General features: G+C 48.7%; 2 protein-coding genes across 2 annotated transcripts; both read left to right on the top strand.

Annotated features, from left to right (window-relative positions):
• Positions 1-1,284: 1,284 nt before the first annotated feature.
• PFDN5 (prefoldin subunit 5) lies at positions 1,285-5,397 on the top strand. The gene is given in 6 exon segments (NM_174732.2): positions 1,285-1,361; positions 1,568-1,670; positions 1,967-1,998; positions 3,113-3,187; positions 3,276-3,381; positions 4,841-5,397. Coding segments are annotated over 6 exon segments (465 nt in total). The 5' UTR covers positions 1,285-1,289; the 3' UTR covers positions 4,918-5,397.
• A 284-nt stretch (positions 5,398-5,681) lies between these two features.
• On the top strand, positions 5,682-13,099 carry MYG1 (MYG1 exonuclease). Its single transcript, NM_001035038.1, is given in 7 exon segments — positions 5,682-5,897; positions 6,078-6,190; positions 8,709-8,868; positions 12,035-12,187; positions 12,310-12,432; positions 12,550-12,731; positions 12,883-13,099. Coding segments are annotated over 7 exon segments (1,146 nt in total). The 3' UTR covers positions 13,082-13,099.
• The last annotated feature ends 138 nt before the right edge of the window (positions 13,100-13,237 follow it).

The following is a 13,237-nucleotide window of genomic DNA, read 5'->3' as shown; positions in this document are numbered from 1 at the left end:
ATATAGATCCATTGAGAATGTCTTGGCCAGGTACACTCATAGCTATCTTGACTTACTGCCTCTGGTATCCTCGGAATGACATTAGCTTTACTGCCTCGGTTGCCCTGCCCCCTCCAAAGTGGATATTGTCCTTCCCCCACATTCAGCTATTAACACTTGTCAGTGCCATGACACTTTAGCGGCAGGTTCTGGAGAGTTTTTGTAGCTCAGATGGTAAAGAATCTGCCTGCAATGCAGGAGACCTGGATTCAATCCCTGGGTCTGTAAGATTCCCCCAGAGAAGGAAATGGCAACCCACTCCAGTATTCTTGCCTGGAGGAGTCTAGCGGCTACAGTCCATGGGATCACAAAGAGTTGGACGCGACTGAACAACACACACACATGTACACACTCACATACACATTGGGAAGTTTTGCAACTTACGTATGGTTTTCCTCTCCCCAACTAGATTGTTAAGCTCAGAACTATATATCTTACACTCATGTATCCTTCACTTCTAGCACATGGTAAAACACTGTGTTGATTAATAAAGCTACTGCTGTACTCCGAGTGATAATGTGCCTCCTTCCTGTTCTCTCAACCGCCAGACTCTGCTTCATCTGCGCGAAACATCCCTTTCATAACACTACTGTCCCCCCTGTCCCTTGCTCCTTGAACTTCCCAGGCTTCTTCCCTGCCTGTTGTCACCAGGCTTATACCACCGGCTGTGGTTATAGTGTATCTGTGCGTCTGTGCTGGGTCTTCGTTGATGTGCGGGTTTTCTCTAGTGGCAGGGAGTGGGAGCTTATTTCGGTGGCTTCTCTGTTGCCGAGCACAGGCTCTAGGCGCCCAAGCTTCAGTAGCTGCCCCTTGCGGGGGCGGTGCTCTGCAATTGCTGCACAAGGGGCTTTGTTGATCCTTGGCATGTAGGATCTTTCCGCACCAGGGATGGAACCGTTTCCCTTGCATTGGCAGGCGGATTCTTAACCACTGGACCACCAGGGAAGTCCCAAGGCCTGAGTAAGATGAAGTTTCTTGAGCATAAGGATCCTGTTTGTTAGAACTTGATTATGCGAGGTTTGGGACATTTTGTGAAAAGAAAACGCCGCAGCCCTTTCTATTCCAAGGGGAGTCACGCCGAAGATTCCGCACCCCACGCCCAGCCGCGAGTTTCCCTCTCTTCCGGGTTGAAGGACCATAGAGATGTCTAGCGCTGCGAGGCCTCCAGGCGTAGCCATCGAGATACGCAGAAGACGGCTAGAGCGTTGCTCTCCCGGAGGGTTTCCGCTTCATAAGCCCTCCTTCCCAACATGGCGCAGTCAGTTAACATCACCGAGCTGAATCTGCCGCAGCTAGAAATGCTCAAGAACCAACTGGACCAGGTGGGAACAGGCTCCGAAAGCACCCCTTTCCCGTCTCACTTTCCTCCCCCCGCAGCCCGCACTTCCTTGCCCCCCATTCCTCCCCTCTTGGGGAGAATTCCCTTCCCAGGCGAAATCCCCACCCCGTCCCAGGACCCGCCCCTTGTCTGGCGGTGCCCGCTTCTCCCGCGAGCCCCAACCCTGACCCTCATTCCTGTTCTCTGTAGGAAGTGGAGTTCTTGTCCACGTCCATTGCCCAGCTCAAGGTGGTTCAGACCAAGTATGTGGAAGCCAAGGACTGTCTGAACGTGCTGAAGAAAAACAACGAGGGTACGGGGTAGGCGTGCGAAGGGAACCTGGGAGATGCGGCGAGCCGGCTTCTCTCTTCCCGCCTCCTAATCCAGTTTTCTTACCTGAGACGAGAGAGCAGTCCATTACGTATTGTCGCTGCAGGAGCCCTTTGCATGTTGCTTATCTAGAGTTGAAATGTCCAGGATATTTTTCTGCTCCTGTTGCCCCTGTTCGTCCTTTTCGTATAGTTTTCGGGCGCCGTGCCGTTTTGAAACTCCCTTTTAAAGTTGGAGCTGCCAACCTTCCCCACATGTTTGTCTTAATTGCTTTCACAGGGAAAGAATTACTTGTCCCACTGACGAGTTCTGTATCCTTTCCTCAGGAGCCTCTTCCCTGCCCTCTCGTTTTCTCCCTGACACCTAACAACCTTCAAAAAAAGGGCGGGAGATATTGATTATTCCAGAGTGCCTAGATGGTTCTGAGACCGCTATTAACACAAGCTTAGCTCTGCTGTCTAACCTAAGGCCAGGAACTAATTAATGCTTGGTGAGCACCCAGATGTATGTATTTAGAATTGAGGTGTGATTATTTCCCTTTGCTCTGAGGATATAACCTAGTAGGGGGGTAGAACTGGTGGTTTACGTTTTTACTGTAACTTAGAAAACATAAGCAATAGAAGAATAGAGGATTTGGAAACAAAGGGGTTGGTTCTGTTTATTAATCCTCAATTTCAGTTTAATTATGGCTCTTATTCCTAACTATTGTTACTAAGAAACCTGGATTATGTCTTAGCTGTTGAATGTTTTACTTGAGTGAGCAAGTTATGGCAATAGGGCACCCATAAACTACCTGAGAGTGGACAGGCTGAAAAGGAAACACAGGAATAGCAGTGTAGCAGGGATTACTTAAATAATCAACATTAAATCCATCAGGAATTAGCTAATTCATGTCTGGGAGTGTTAAAGAGAAAGTGAGGCTGGCTTTTCACTCTGTTACTTAACAGCAGCAGGAAAAAATTATCCTGTTCTGTCATTCTAATGATCTATCATTCTAATTGCTCTAATATCTAGTCTTTCTGGAAGGAATAATGGTAAGAATTCTAAGAACTGCTTGCAGGATGGCAGATGGGATCAGAACAAGATCAGCACATGTGATTTTTCTCCATAAAGAACCAGCTTCCCTGTCTCTCCTCATGTGGAGTTTGTAGGCCTTCAGATGTGCCTTGTAGCTTATTCCTTTTAAATTTTTGTTTGTTTGTTTATTTTTTTTGACTCCATCCCATGGCTTGTGGGATCTTAGTTCCCCTACCAGGGATTGAACCCAAGCCCCAGCAGTGAAAGCAGTAACTCCTAGTGACTGGACCTCCAGGGAATTCCTGCCTCCTTTTTAGAAAAGGAGGGTGTTGGTAGGTCAAGCTGAACTAGCTGACAGGGAATCATGACTCATACTGGGCTAGTTTTCCCTTAATCCTTGCCTCTCAGATGTATGTCCCCGGGAAGCTACATGATGTGGAACATGTGCTTATCGATGTGGGAACTGGTTACTACGTAGAGAAGGTGAGTGGAAGGGAACATAAGAATGCATCTCTGAGGGGGAGAGCTGGCGTACAGAATGGGTTACCTCTCATTCACTCTGACCTTGCAGACAGCTGAGGATGCCAAGGACTTCTTCAAGAGGAAGATAGACTTCCTTACCAAGCAAATGGAAAAAATCCAGCCAGCTCTGCAGGAGAAGCACGCCATGAAACAGGGTAAGCTTGCCTTGGACACCTCTTCAGACCCTTTCTGCCTCCATAATAACAGACATGGATTGCAGTGTGAACCATGGGAGGGAGTATCCCCTTTGCTGGATTAAAACCGTGGTTTTTTGTTTGGTATCTTGATGCATTACTCCTTAGATTCTGTGTCTAACATACCCACTGCCTTTGGTGCTTGAGAAATTTAGAGAAAGGAAATCATGTGTTTTTGTGTTTGAGTTCCTATTTATTGGGGATGGAATGAGGGAGCAGGTGCATGTAAATGAACACAGCAAAGAAATATAGCCATAACTAGCCAACTACTCAGAGAAGGCAATGGCACCCCACTCCAGTACTCTCGCCTGGAAAATCCATGGACGGAGCCTGGTAGGCTGCAGTCCATGGGGTCGCTAAGAGTCAGACATGACTGAGTGACTTCACTTTCACTATTTACTTTCATGCATTGGAGAAGGAAATGGCAACCCACTCCAGTATTCTTGCCTGGAGAATCCCAGGGACAGAGGAGCCTAATAGGCTGCTGTCTATGGGGTCGCACAGAGTCGGACACAACTGAAGCGACTTAGCAGCAGCAGCAGCAGCAGCCAACTACTGGCAGTTATAGCCCTGGCTGCGTATTAGAATCACGCAGATAGTTTTTTGAAAACCTGGGCGACTCCAAACCAACTACAGTTGACCCTTGAACAATGTGGGAGTTAGGAGTACCAAACCTTGGTGAAGTGGAAGAAAATCTGCATATAATTTATAGTCTACCCCTCTGTATCTTCGGTTTCAAGTTTGCAGATTCAACCAATTGTAGATCATGTCGTACTATAGTATTTAGTACTGGGGGAAAAAAACATGTAAGTGGACCCACACAGTTCAAACAGGTATTGTTCAAGGATCAACTGTGAATCAGTAGGGTGAGATTCCAGAGAACAGTGTTTGTTTGTTTGTTTTTAAAGCTCCCTGTGTGATATACAGTCAGGATTAAGAACCACTGTTCTAAAAGCAAACATCTTTTCCACATTATTATATTCTGGGTATATGTGACTCATTTGACACTGTATTTTGTTCCTTTTTATATCCCAGTGGTTCTCATATGAGCTTTCCTGGTGGCTCAGACAGTAAAGAATCCACCTGCAATACGGGAGACCTGGGTTCGATCCCTGGGTTGGAAAGAGCCCTTGGGGAAGGAAATGGCAACCTACTCCAATATTCTTGCCTGGAAAATCCCCGTGGACAGAGGAGCCGATCCTCCGTCCATGGGGTCGCCAAGAGTCAGACACGACTGATCGACTTTCACATCTCATATTATTGACAATTGAGATTCTAAATTGGTGTTGTGTTTGCCCTCTACAGTGAATCTCTGTGTTGAAAGTTAATTAACTGTAGTAGTCTGCCTGTCAATTTTCCTTAACTCTGGGTTCTCCCCTTTAGCTCCTGCCCAGGGTCTGACTCTTCTTTTATTCCACAGCTGTCATGGAGATGATGAGCCAGAAGATTCAGCAGCTCACAACCCTGGGAGCAGCTCAGGCTACCGCCAAGGCCTGAGAGCTTGTTTCAGAAATGGGGCAGAGGGTGCCTGCTTCTGGGGCCTGGGACTTTGTGGACGTGGTTTCCTGGAATGGGGAAAGAAGAGGGTCTGTGTTTAATGCTAATAAATGAGCCAGCTGGGCAGAGTGGTGGTCTTTTCTTGCATTAGGTGAGGAGGTGGGAGGGTGGTGGTGAGAGGGTGTGCCCCTGCCTGGAACCTGATAAGCAGGAGTGATGCAGTGCTCATCTTGGGGGCTCCACTTGGGAATCTGCGAGAAACTGGAGTCAAAATTCAATGCTGGTGATACAGGATGCTCCGGACTGGTGCACTGGGATGACCCAAAGGGATGGTATGGGGAGGGGAGAGGGAGGTGGGAGGGGGATTCAGGATGGGGAATACGTGTACACCCGTGGCGGATTCATGTTGATGTGTGGCAAAACCAATACAATATTGTAAAGTAATTAGCCTCCAATTAAAATAAATTTATATTAAAAATTAAAAACTGTGGTATAGAAATTTGAGAAGACGGAAAATGCCATCATAAAGCTTCAAGGTATGACCTCTCAGCATTGTTTTTAATGCAACTTTGGGCACCAGGTGGCAAAGCAGTGGTCCAGCCCTGGGTAAAATAAAAGCAATAATAAAAAAATTCAATGCTGGGCGGCAAGCCCTCTCTGCGCGGCCCGTTGCCATAGGAACAACTGGCAACCGGAAGTGGGGCTGCGCAGGCGTTTCCCCTTCCGGGTCGGCTCCCTTATTGACTTCCCGTGGAGAAAGCTGTATGGGCCACCGCTTCCTGCGCGGTTTCCTGCGTGTCCTGTTGCCGCCGCTACCTCTCCGGAGCCCGCATCTCAAGCTCAGCCTGGAGCCCGTTGCACCTTCCAAACGACCCCGCAGCCACCTCATGGCCCCGCCCCGAATCGGGACGCACAATGGCACCTTCCACTGCGATGAGGCGCTGGCGTGCGCTTTGCTGCGCCTCCTACCGGAGTACCGGGTAGGTACAGGCCGCGCAAACTGACCCGGAGGCTGCCGCCAAATCTCCGGGGTGGACCGCGTCCTCCTAAGGGTGTCCCGTCCGAGCACCCCTCTCCCCTCCTCTGCTCCTTGGAAGCCCAACCTTAATCCCCTACCTGTGTGACCCAGGCAACCCCCTCACCTCCTGTGTCCCCTGCAGGAGGCAGAGATTGTGCGGACCCGAGACCCCGAGAAACTGGCTGCTTGTGACATCGTGGTAGACGTGGGTGGCGAATACGACCCTCAGAGACACCGATATGACCATCACCAGAGGTGAGTACTCACTACCATTTCTTTAATTTTCTCAGTGCCCCAGGCCACTGCCGTGGTTCTTGTCAGCGAAGGGAACCGCCTCGTCCTTGAGTCCCATGGGACTACTGTCTCCCATGCTTCCAGTGCGCCACCTACTCTGCACCCATCTAGTTGGCTTTGTGCTTCCCTGAGCCCTCGCATCTGCCGTGGCCTCCCTTGGTCACCCCGGGGCCCTTACCGACTCACTTCCTTCTTTGGCTCAGTCAGGCTTTTCTCCCACCAGCCTTATCCTTACCTCACTGAATACCCCAGCAGGGATTAATCCGTTCTTGTGCCCTTGCTACCCTACCTCAGACTGCTGACCCACGTGATTGTGGTAGGTGGTGATAGTTCAGCTGTGTGTTGTCTTCTATGTCATTGACACTCTACCCCTGGGAAATCGTTCTTGTCCACGGATAGGCCAGAATCCCAAGTACCTCTCCAATCTTTTTCCCTCTCCTCAAGCCCCTACCTCATCAAACTTTCTCTGTGAGTGATCCTGTCTCTTTTCTTTCAAAAGAAATTGAGCTTTTCCTGCGTGTACTTCCTCAGTTTCTCACTCCTGAATCAACTCCCTCTTTCCAATTCAGGAAACCCTTCTGTTTTCCAATGTATCACTTCCTGCTCTGGGAATCTGTATATTGGTGTTTCTACTTCTTACCTGAAGAAAGAAACTCTGTTTACACATCTCCCATCTTGAAAACAAGGGACTGAAAAAAAACCCATGACCCACTCCCTCACATACACCACGCTGTTTAAAGTGGTTATTCTCTGGGGTATCATGAGGAGGTTTTAAGTCTGTTTTTCTCTTTCTCTCTCTCTCCTTTCCTCCCTATCTTTGTCTTTTTTATGTAAGTATACATATTACTTTTCATTAGTGATGTGGAGAGGGAATGCTCCCGGTGTGTATGACCTAATCTCACCCTCACTTCTCAGGCATTCTTGAAAAGAAGAGCTGACCCTGGCTCCACATTTCTTTGAGTTCATTCCTTTTATCCATCCTATCATTCATTCAGCCAGGTCTTTTCCAGTCCCTCTACCGGAAATGCTGGTGGAAAGGGCACCAGTGACCTCAATGCCAGGCTCAGGTTGCTGGTTGAGGGTTAACTGACTGACCTGTCACCTTAACCCTCTCACTTAACTGACTTCTTTGTGGCACTTGACATAATTGAGTGCTTCTTTTTTTCTGATGATTTTATATACTTTTTTAAAAAGTGTGCCATATTTGACATGTAAAACAATATATTTAATATTTCTGGTATATAAAACATAGAATGAACACCCATGAACCGATCTCCCAGCCGAAGAAGTAGACCATTACCATGATCTTAGCACCTGTACCTGTGCCTCTTCCGCATCCCATCCCCGCCTCCCCAGGAGTAAGCAGCATCCTGAATTTTGTGCTCATCATGGCCTTGCATGCTCTTGTGTACAGTTTAGCACATACGTCTTATCTGTTTGCATCAACTATTTATTTAGTTTTGCTTCTTCCTGAATCTTTTCTGGGACATTATTGTTATTAGTCTTTATACCTTATGAGTATTTTATAGGTATTTTTGTGTTTACTTAATATTTAATAATAAAAATCATTAGAATGAAAAAATGAGCTTCCTTTGTGATTCTGATGGACTGGTATTTACTGTGGTTTCTACTGTTCTAAGAACTATCATACCATTTCCGTACCCTCTGTCCCAAGGCTGTTCAAGCCCCTGCCTTCCTCACTCACCCGGATCATTGCAGGTGATCTTGGATCGCTTCCCCATGCTGGCTGGCACAGTGCTCTTTCTGACATGCTCTGGCTTAAAGTCTCTCAGTGGCTCCTCTTTACCTACAGATAAACTTCAGACTCTGAAGTGTAGCATTCAAGGCCTGCCCTGGTCCAGCTCCTGCTTTATCTTCTGCCTCTTATTCCCCATCCCAAGCTGCTTTCTTGCGGTTCCATGGATACCTTTCTCTTAGGCATTATACATGTTCCCTCTACTTGGAATGCCTTTTCTCCTTCCCCCTTTATGTGTCTGCCACACACCCACTAATTCATCTTCCAAGAATGACCTGAAGGTTCTCCTGAGCCATTTCCTTGTTTATAACCGGCTGGAGCATTCCTTTGGTTGCTCATGTGAGTGTGCACAGGGGGCGGTGTGTGGCCAGGTGTGTCCATGTGTCCCTGTACATCTGCCTTAGGAAGATAAACTTGAAGGCAGGGACAGAATCTTAGTTTTTTTCATCTCTAATGTTTACAACAAAGTCTGGGCATGTTGTAAGCACCGAGTTAATCCTTGTCAGATGACATCTGAGCCACCAGGGAAGCCCAACGGATGCATGGGGACTCCAGACTCAAGTCTGTGTTAACCCCTGAGGACAAGCCAAAGCCTCCCCAGCCAGGCTTTCTCCCAGTTCCCTCGGTGTTCCCCAGCCTCCCCACCGCGCTGTGCCTGCACGTGCGCATGCAGTGGCTGAGCCGGGGCGGTTGGCGTTAGCCCCACCTCCCTGTGCTCCTCAGGTCTTTCACAGAGACCATGAGCTCCCTGTCCCCTGGGAAGCCATGGCAGACCAAGCTGAGCAGTGCGGGACTCATCTATCTGCACTTCGGGCACAAGCTGCTGGCCCAGTTGCTGGGCACTAGCGAAGAGGACGGCATGGTGGGCACCCTGTATGACAAGGTGGGGACCCAAGGACAGAGATGCCCCCCCGTGCATCTCCACCCCGTGGGCTAGAGCGACACTCACGACCACTTTCAGGTCAGGGTTTCTGACCCGTGCTGGCCCACTGCCCTCTGGCTTAGTCAAGCCCATCTCCTCACTGGGGGATGGGTAATCTCTCCTGCCTCCATTCTCGGGTGGTTGTGAGACATGGATGAGGTAATGTATGGGGAAGGGCTTTGAAAACTGTAAAGCATGCCCTGACACACACAAAAAACAATTGTTCAACAACTTGGAAGTAGACCAGGCTGCTTACGTTTGGCAGCATGTGACTAAGGTGCTGGCTGCCCTGAAGGTGGAGGGCAGCATATCTCAGGCACTGCTGTTTTCAAAGGCACAGTGAGTTGGGAAACTGGGGTTTGATTATGAAAACCTCTTCAGGTTCCACCAGCGCCCCCTGCAGGCAGTTCAGGTGGCTGTGGTTGGGGAAGCAACAAGGGCTAGTGGCCCTGGCATGCACTTGGATCCATGATTCTGAGGTCAGCTACTTGACCCTGCTCCTGTGAAGTTCACAAGACAAACTTCAGATGCAGTCAACTCTATTTTTTGCAGATGGGCTGTCGAGTTCAGTTCTCTGTCTCGGCTTGTCTGTCTCCTCTATGACACAGCATTAGTGTGATCCAAAAGAGGTGAATAAATGTGAGTGTTTAAATTGGAGCTTCTGGAATAGGTTTTAGACTGCCTGGGTCAATTTTCCCTTCTACTGCTGAGGGGTTTCTAAGCAACTGAACTAAATTATACTCAAGGTTTTATTATGTTTCTGGTGTACTACATAGTGATTCACAATTTTTGAAGATTATACTCTGCTTAGAGTTATGATAGAATATTGGCTATATTCCATGTGCTATAAAGTATTTTCTTGTAGCTTGTTTATTTTAAGCATGTTCTCTTTTTTAATGTTTATTTAATTTTTTTGGCTATGCTGGGTCTTAACTGTGGCATGTGGGATCTAGTTCCCCAACCAGGGATCAAACCCAGACCCCCTGCATTGGGAGCTTGGAGTCTTAGCCACTGGATCACCAGGGATACGATGATTTATTTTACATATAGTAGTTTGTACCTCCACCCCACTGCAGTACTCTTGCCTGGAAAATCCCATGGACGGAGGAGCCTGGTGGGCTGCAGTCCATGGGGTCGCTAAGAGTCGGAGACGACTGAGTGACTTCACTTTCACTTTTCACTTTCATGCATCGGAGAAGGAAATGGCAACCCACTCCAGAGTTCTTGCCTGGAAAATCCCAGGGACGGGGGAGCCTGGTGGGCTGTCTATGGGGTCACACACAGACACGACTGAAGCGACTTAGCAGCAGCAGCAGCTTGTACCTCTTAACCCAACCCCATCTTGCTCCTCCTCTCTTCCCTCTTCCCTTTGGTAGCCACTCATTTGTTAGGTCTGTGAGTTTGTTAGAGTCCATCCATGTTGTTGGAAATGGCAAATTTTCATTATTTTTTTCATTTTATGGCTAAGTCATATCCTGTTGTACACTCCACTCATCTGTTGATGGACACTTAGGTTGCTTTCACACCTTGACTGTTGCACATGATGCTGCTGTGAACATTGAGGTGCATATCTCTTTTAGAATTAGGATTTTTGTTTGTTTCAGATAAATACCCAGAATTGCTGGGTCATATGATAGTTCTATTTTTAACTTCTTGAGGAACTTCCATACTGTTTCCCACAGTGGCTGCACCAATCTCCATTCCCACCAACAGTGTACAAGGGCTCCCTTTTCTCCACATCCTCAGCAACATGTGTTCCTTGTGGTATTTTTGATGATAGCCATTCTGACAAGTGTGATGTAATATCTCAGTTGTGGTTTAATTTGCATTTCTCTGATAATCAGTAATATTGATGGCCTTTTGGCCATCTGTAGATCTTCTCTGGGAAAATATCCAGTTCTGCCTATTTTTCAGTTGGGTTGTTTGGTTTTGATGTTAGGTTATATGAGCTGTTTTTTTTAAAAAATATTCATTATTTATTTATTTGGCTGTGGCACATGGGATCTTAGTTCCCTGACCAGGGATTGAACCTGGGCCCTTTGTATTGTAAGTACAGAATCTTAGTCATTGGACCACCAGGGAAGTCCTGGTGGACTGTTTGTATGTTTGGGATATTAAAATTGCACCCAAGTTTTAACGGAGCCTCGGGTTGGGGGTTCAGACCAGTTGGTGCTGGGCAGAGAGGAGTTTCTTTTCCACCTCTCCCTGAGTAGCACTTTTTCTATATACCACAGATGTGTTTAAATGTAGACCTATTTTGTAAGGCAGTTTTGCATTAAATACTGATACCCCATGTCCTTTTCTGCCCCCAGATTCTTGAGGCATCCTACCATTTCTTGAGGCTCAGGAGATGCCATGTGGTACATCATGGGCTGCCCTGGGACCACATTCCAGCCCTTGATGTCTAGTACTTATCTTCTCCCACTTGATGGGTGTGCTTGATCAGACCCTCCTGTAGCTCATTAAGTGGATCAGCTGGAGATTTACCTGCCCTCAGCCATGAGGATCCACCCCACAGAGCCCATCATGGAACTCAAGACTTTCCTTGTTCAGAACACAGCAGCCCCCTCCCCACACATGCTGGCCTTGGCTCGGGCTTTGAGCTGTAGTAGAGTGAGCACTGGAGAAGGCAATGGCACCCCACTCCAGTACTCTTGCCTGGAAAATCCCATGGACGGAGGAGCCTGGTAGGCTGCAGTCCATGGGGTCGCTAAGAGTCAGGCACGACTGAACGACTTCACTTTCACTTTTCACTTTCATGCATTGGAGAAGGAAATGGCAACCCACTCCAGTGTTCTTGCCTGGAGAATCCCAGGGACGGAGGAGCCTGGTGGGCTGCCGTCTATGGGGTCACACAGAGTCGGACACGACTGAATCGACTTAGCAGCAGCAGAGTAAGCACTGGATCAGAAATCAGGTGATCTGAATTCAGCCCTAGTGCTGTATGCTCTCTGCCTTTCAGGAAGTTGCTGAACTCTGCAATTACCCCTCTCATCGTCCAAGTAATGTTGGGAGATTCTTGCAGGATCCTTGTGAAGATGAAAGACTGTATATGCGTACATTCTGAGATCTATAAAGCTTTATGCAAATAGTGCCCTCCAGAGCCTTTCTTCTACTGCTGCCTTAGATGTATGAAAACTTCGTGGAGGAAGTAGATGCGGTGGATAATGGGATTTCCCAGTGGGAGGAGGGAGAGCCTCGGTACCTGCTGACCACCACGCTGAGTGCCAGGGTTGCTCGGCTTAATCCCACCTGGAACCAGCCCAACCAAGACACTGAGGTAAGGAGGGCCTGGGGAAAAGAGACTGAGGTGTGTGAAAATCAGGGGAGGAAGTAAGCGGGCTTGGCCTCTTGAGCCCTAGCAGAGTTAGTTCGGGCCAGCACCATGGTTCTCATTCCCAGGCTGGGTTCAAGCGTGCAATGGACCTGGTTCGAGAGGAGTTCCTGCAGAGACTAGATTTCTACCAGAACAGCTGGCTGCCAGCGCGGACCCTGGTGGAAGAGGCCCTGGCCAAGAGGTTCCAGGTATGGACCTGGGAAGAGGCACTGCGGCCCTAGAGAGTGCGTGCTGGCAGGCTGCTGGCCTGTTGGGGCTCATGCTTCTACCCTGAGCCGTCTGTGCCAGCTCCACTTCCTTTGCAGGTGGACCCAAGCGGGGAGATAATAGAACTGGAAAAGGGTGGCTGCCCCTGGAAGGAGCACCTCTATCAGCTGGAGTTGGGGCTGTCCCCTGCAGGGACCATCGCCTTTGTTATCTACACAGACCAGGCTGGACAGTGGCGGGTGCAGTGTGTGCCTAAGGAGCCCCATTCGTTCCAGAGCAGGTGAGGGCCTAGGGGTCCACCCTGCAGCCCTTCAGGCATGTTTCAGCCCCATCAGAGGAGGCAGCCACTAACCTAGGCCTCTGCTCCCCCTCTCCCAGTTCCTCACGACCTCCATTTGCCCCCACCAACTCCCTTTTCTGCTCACTCGTAGGTTGCCCCTGCTAGAGCCATGGAGGGGTCTTCGGGATGAGGCCCTGGACCAGATCAGTGGAATTCCTGGCTGCATCTTTGTCCATGCCAGCGGCTTCATTGGTGGGCACCGTACCCGAGAGGGTGCCCTGAGCATGGCCCGTGCCACCTTGGCCCAGCGCCCAGCACCTACACCTGCCCCAAATCCCATGGTCCAATAAAACTCCCATCTCATGCTGACCAAATAATGTTCTATTACTCCCCTGCACTATTCTGGGAGCTTGCTTAAATTTGGGGAAAGTGTAACATCTATTATGTGCCAGAGCTGGTGCTACGTATTTTCTCAGTTTTGCTTTCAAATCATTTGAAAACTATCC

The sequence above is a fragment of the Bos taurus genome, chromosome 5 (genome assembly GCF_002263795.3).
Source record: "Bos taurus isolate L1 Dominette 01449 registration number 42190680 breed Hereford chromosome 5, ARS-UCD2.0, whole genome shotgun sequence".
NCBI lineage: Eukaryota > Metazoa > Chordata > Mammalia > Artiodactyla > Bovidae > Bos > Bos taurus.
This window is presented reverse-complemented; position numbering and strand designations above follow the sequence as displayed.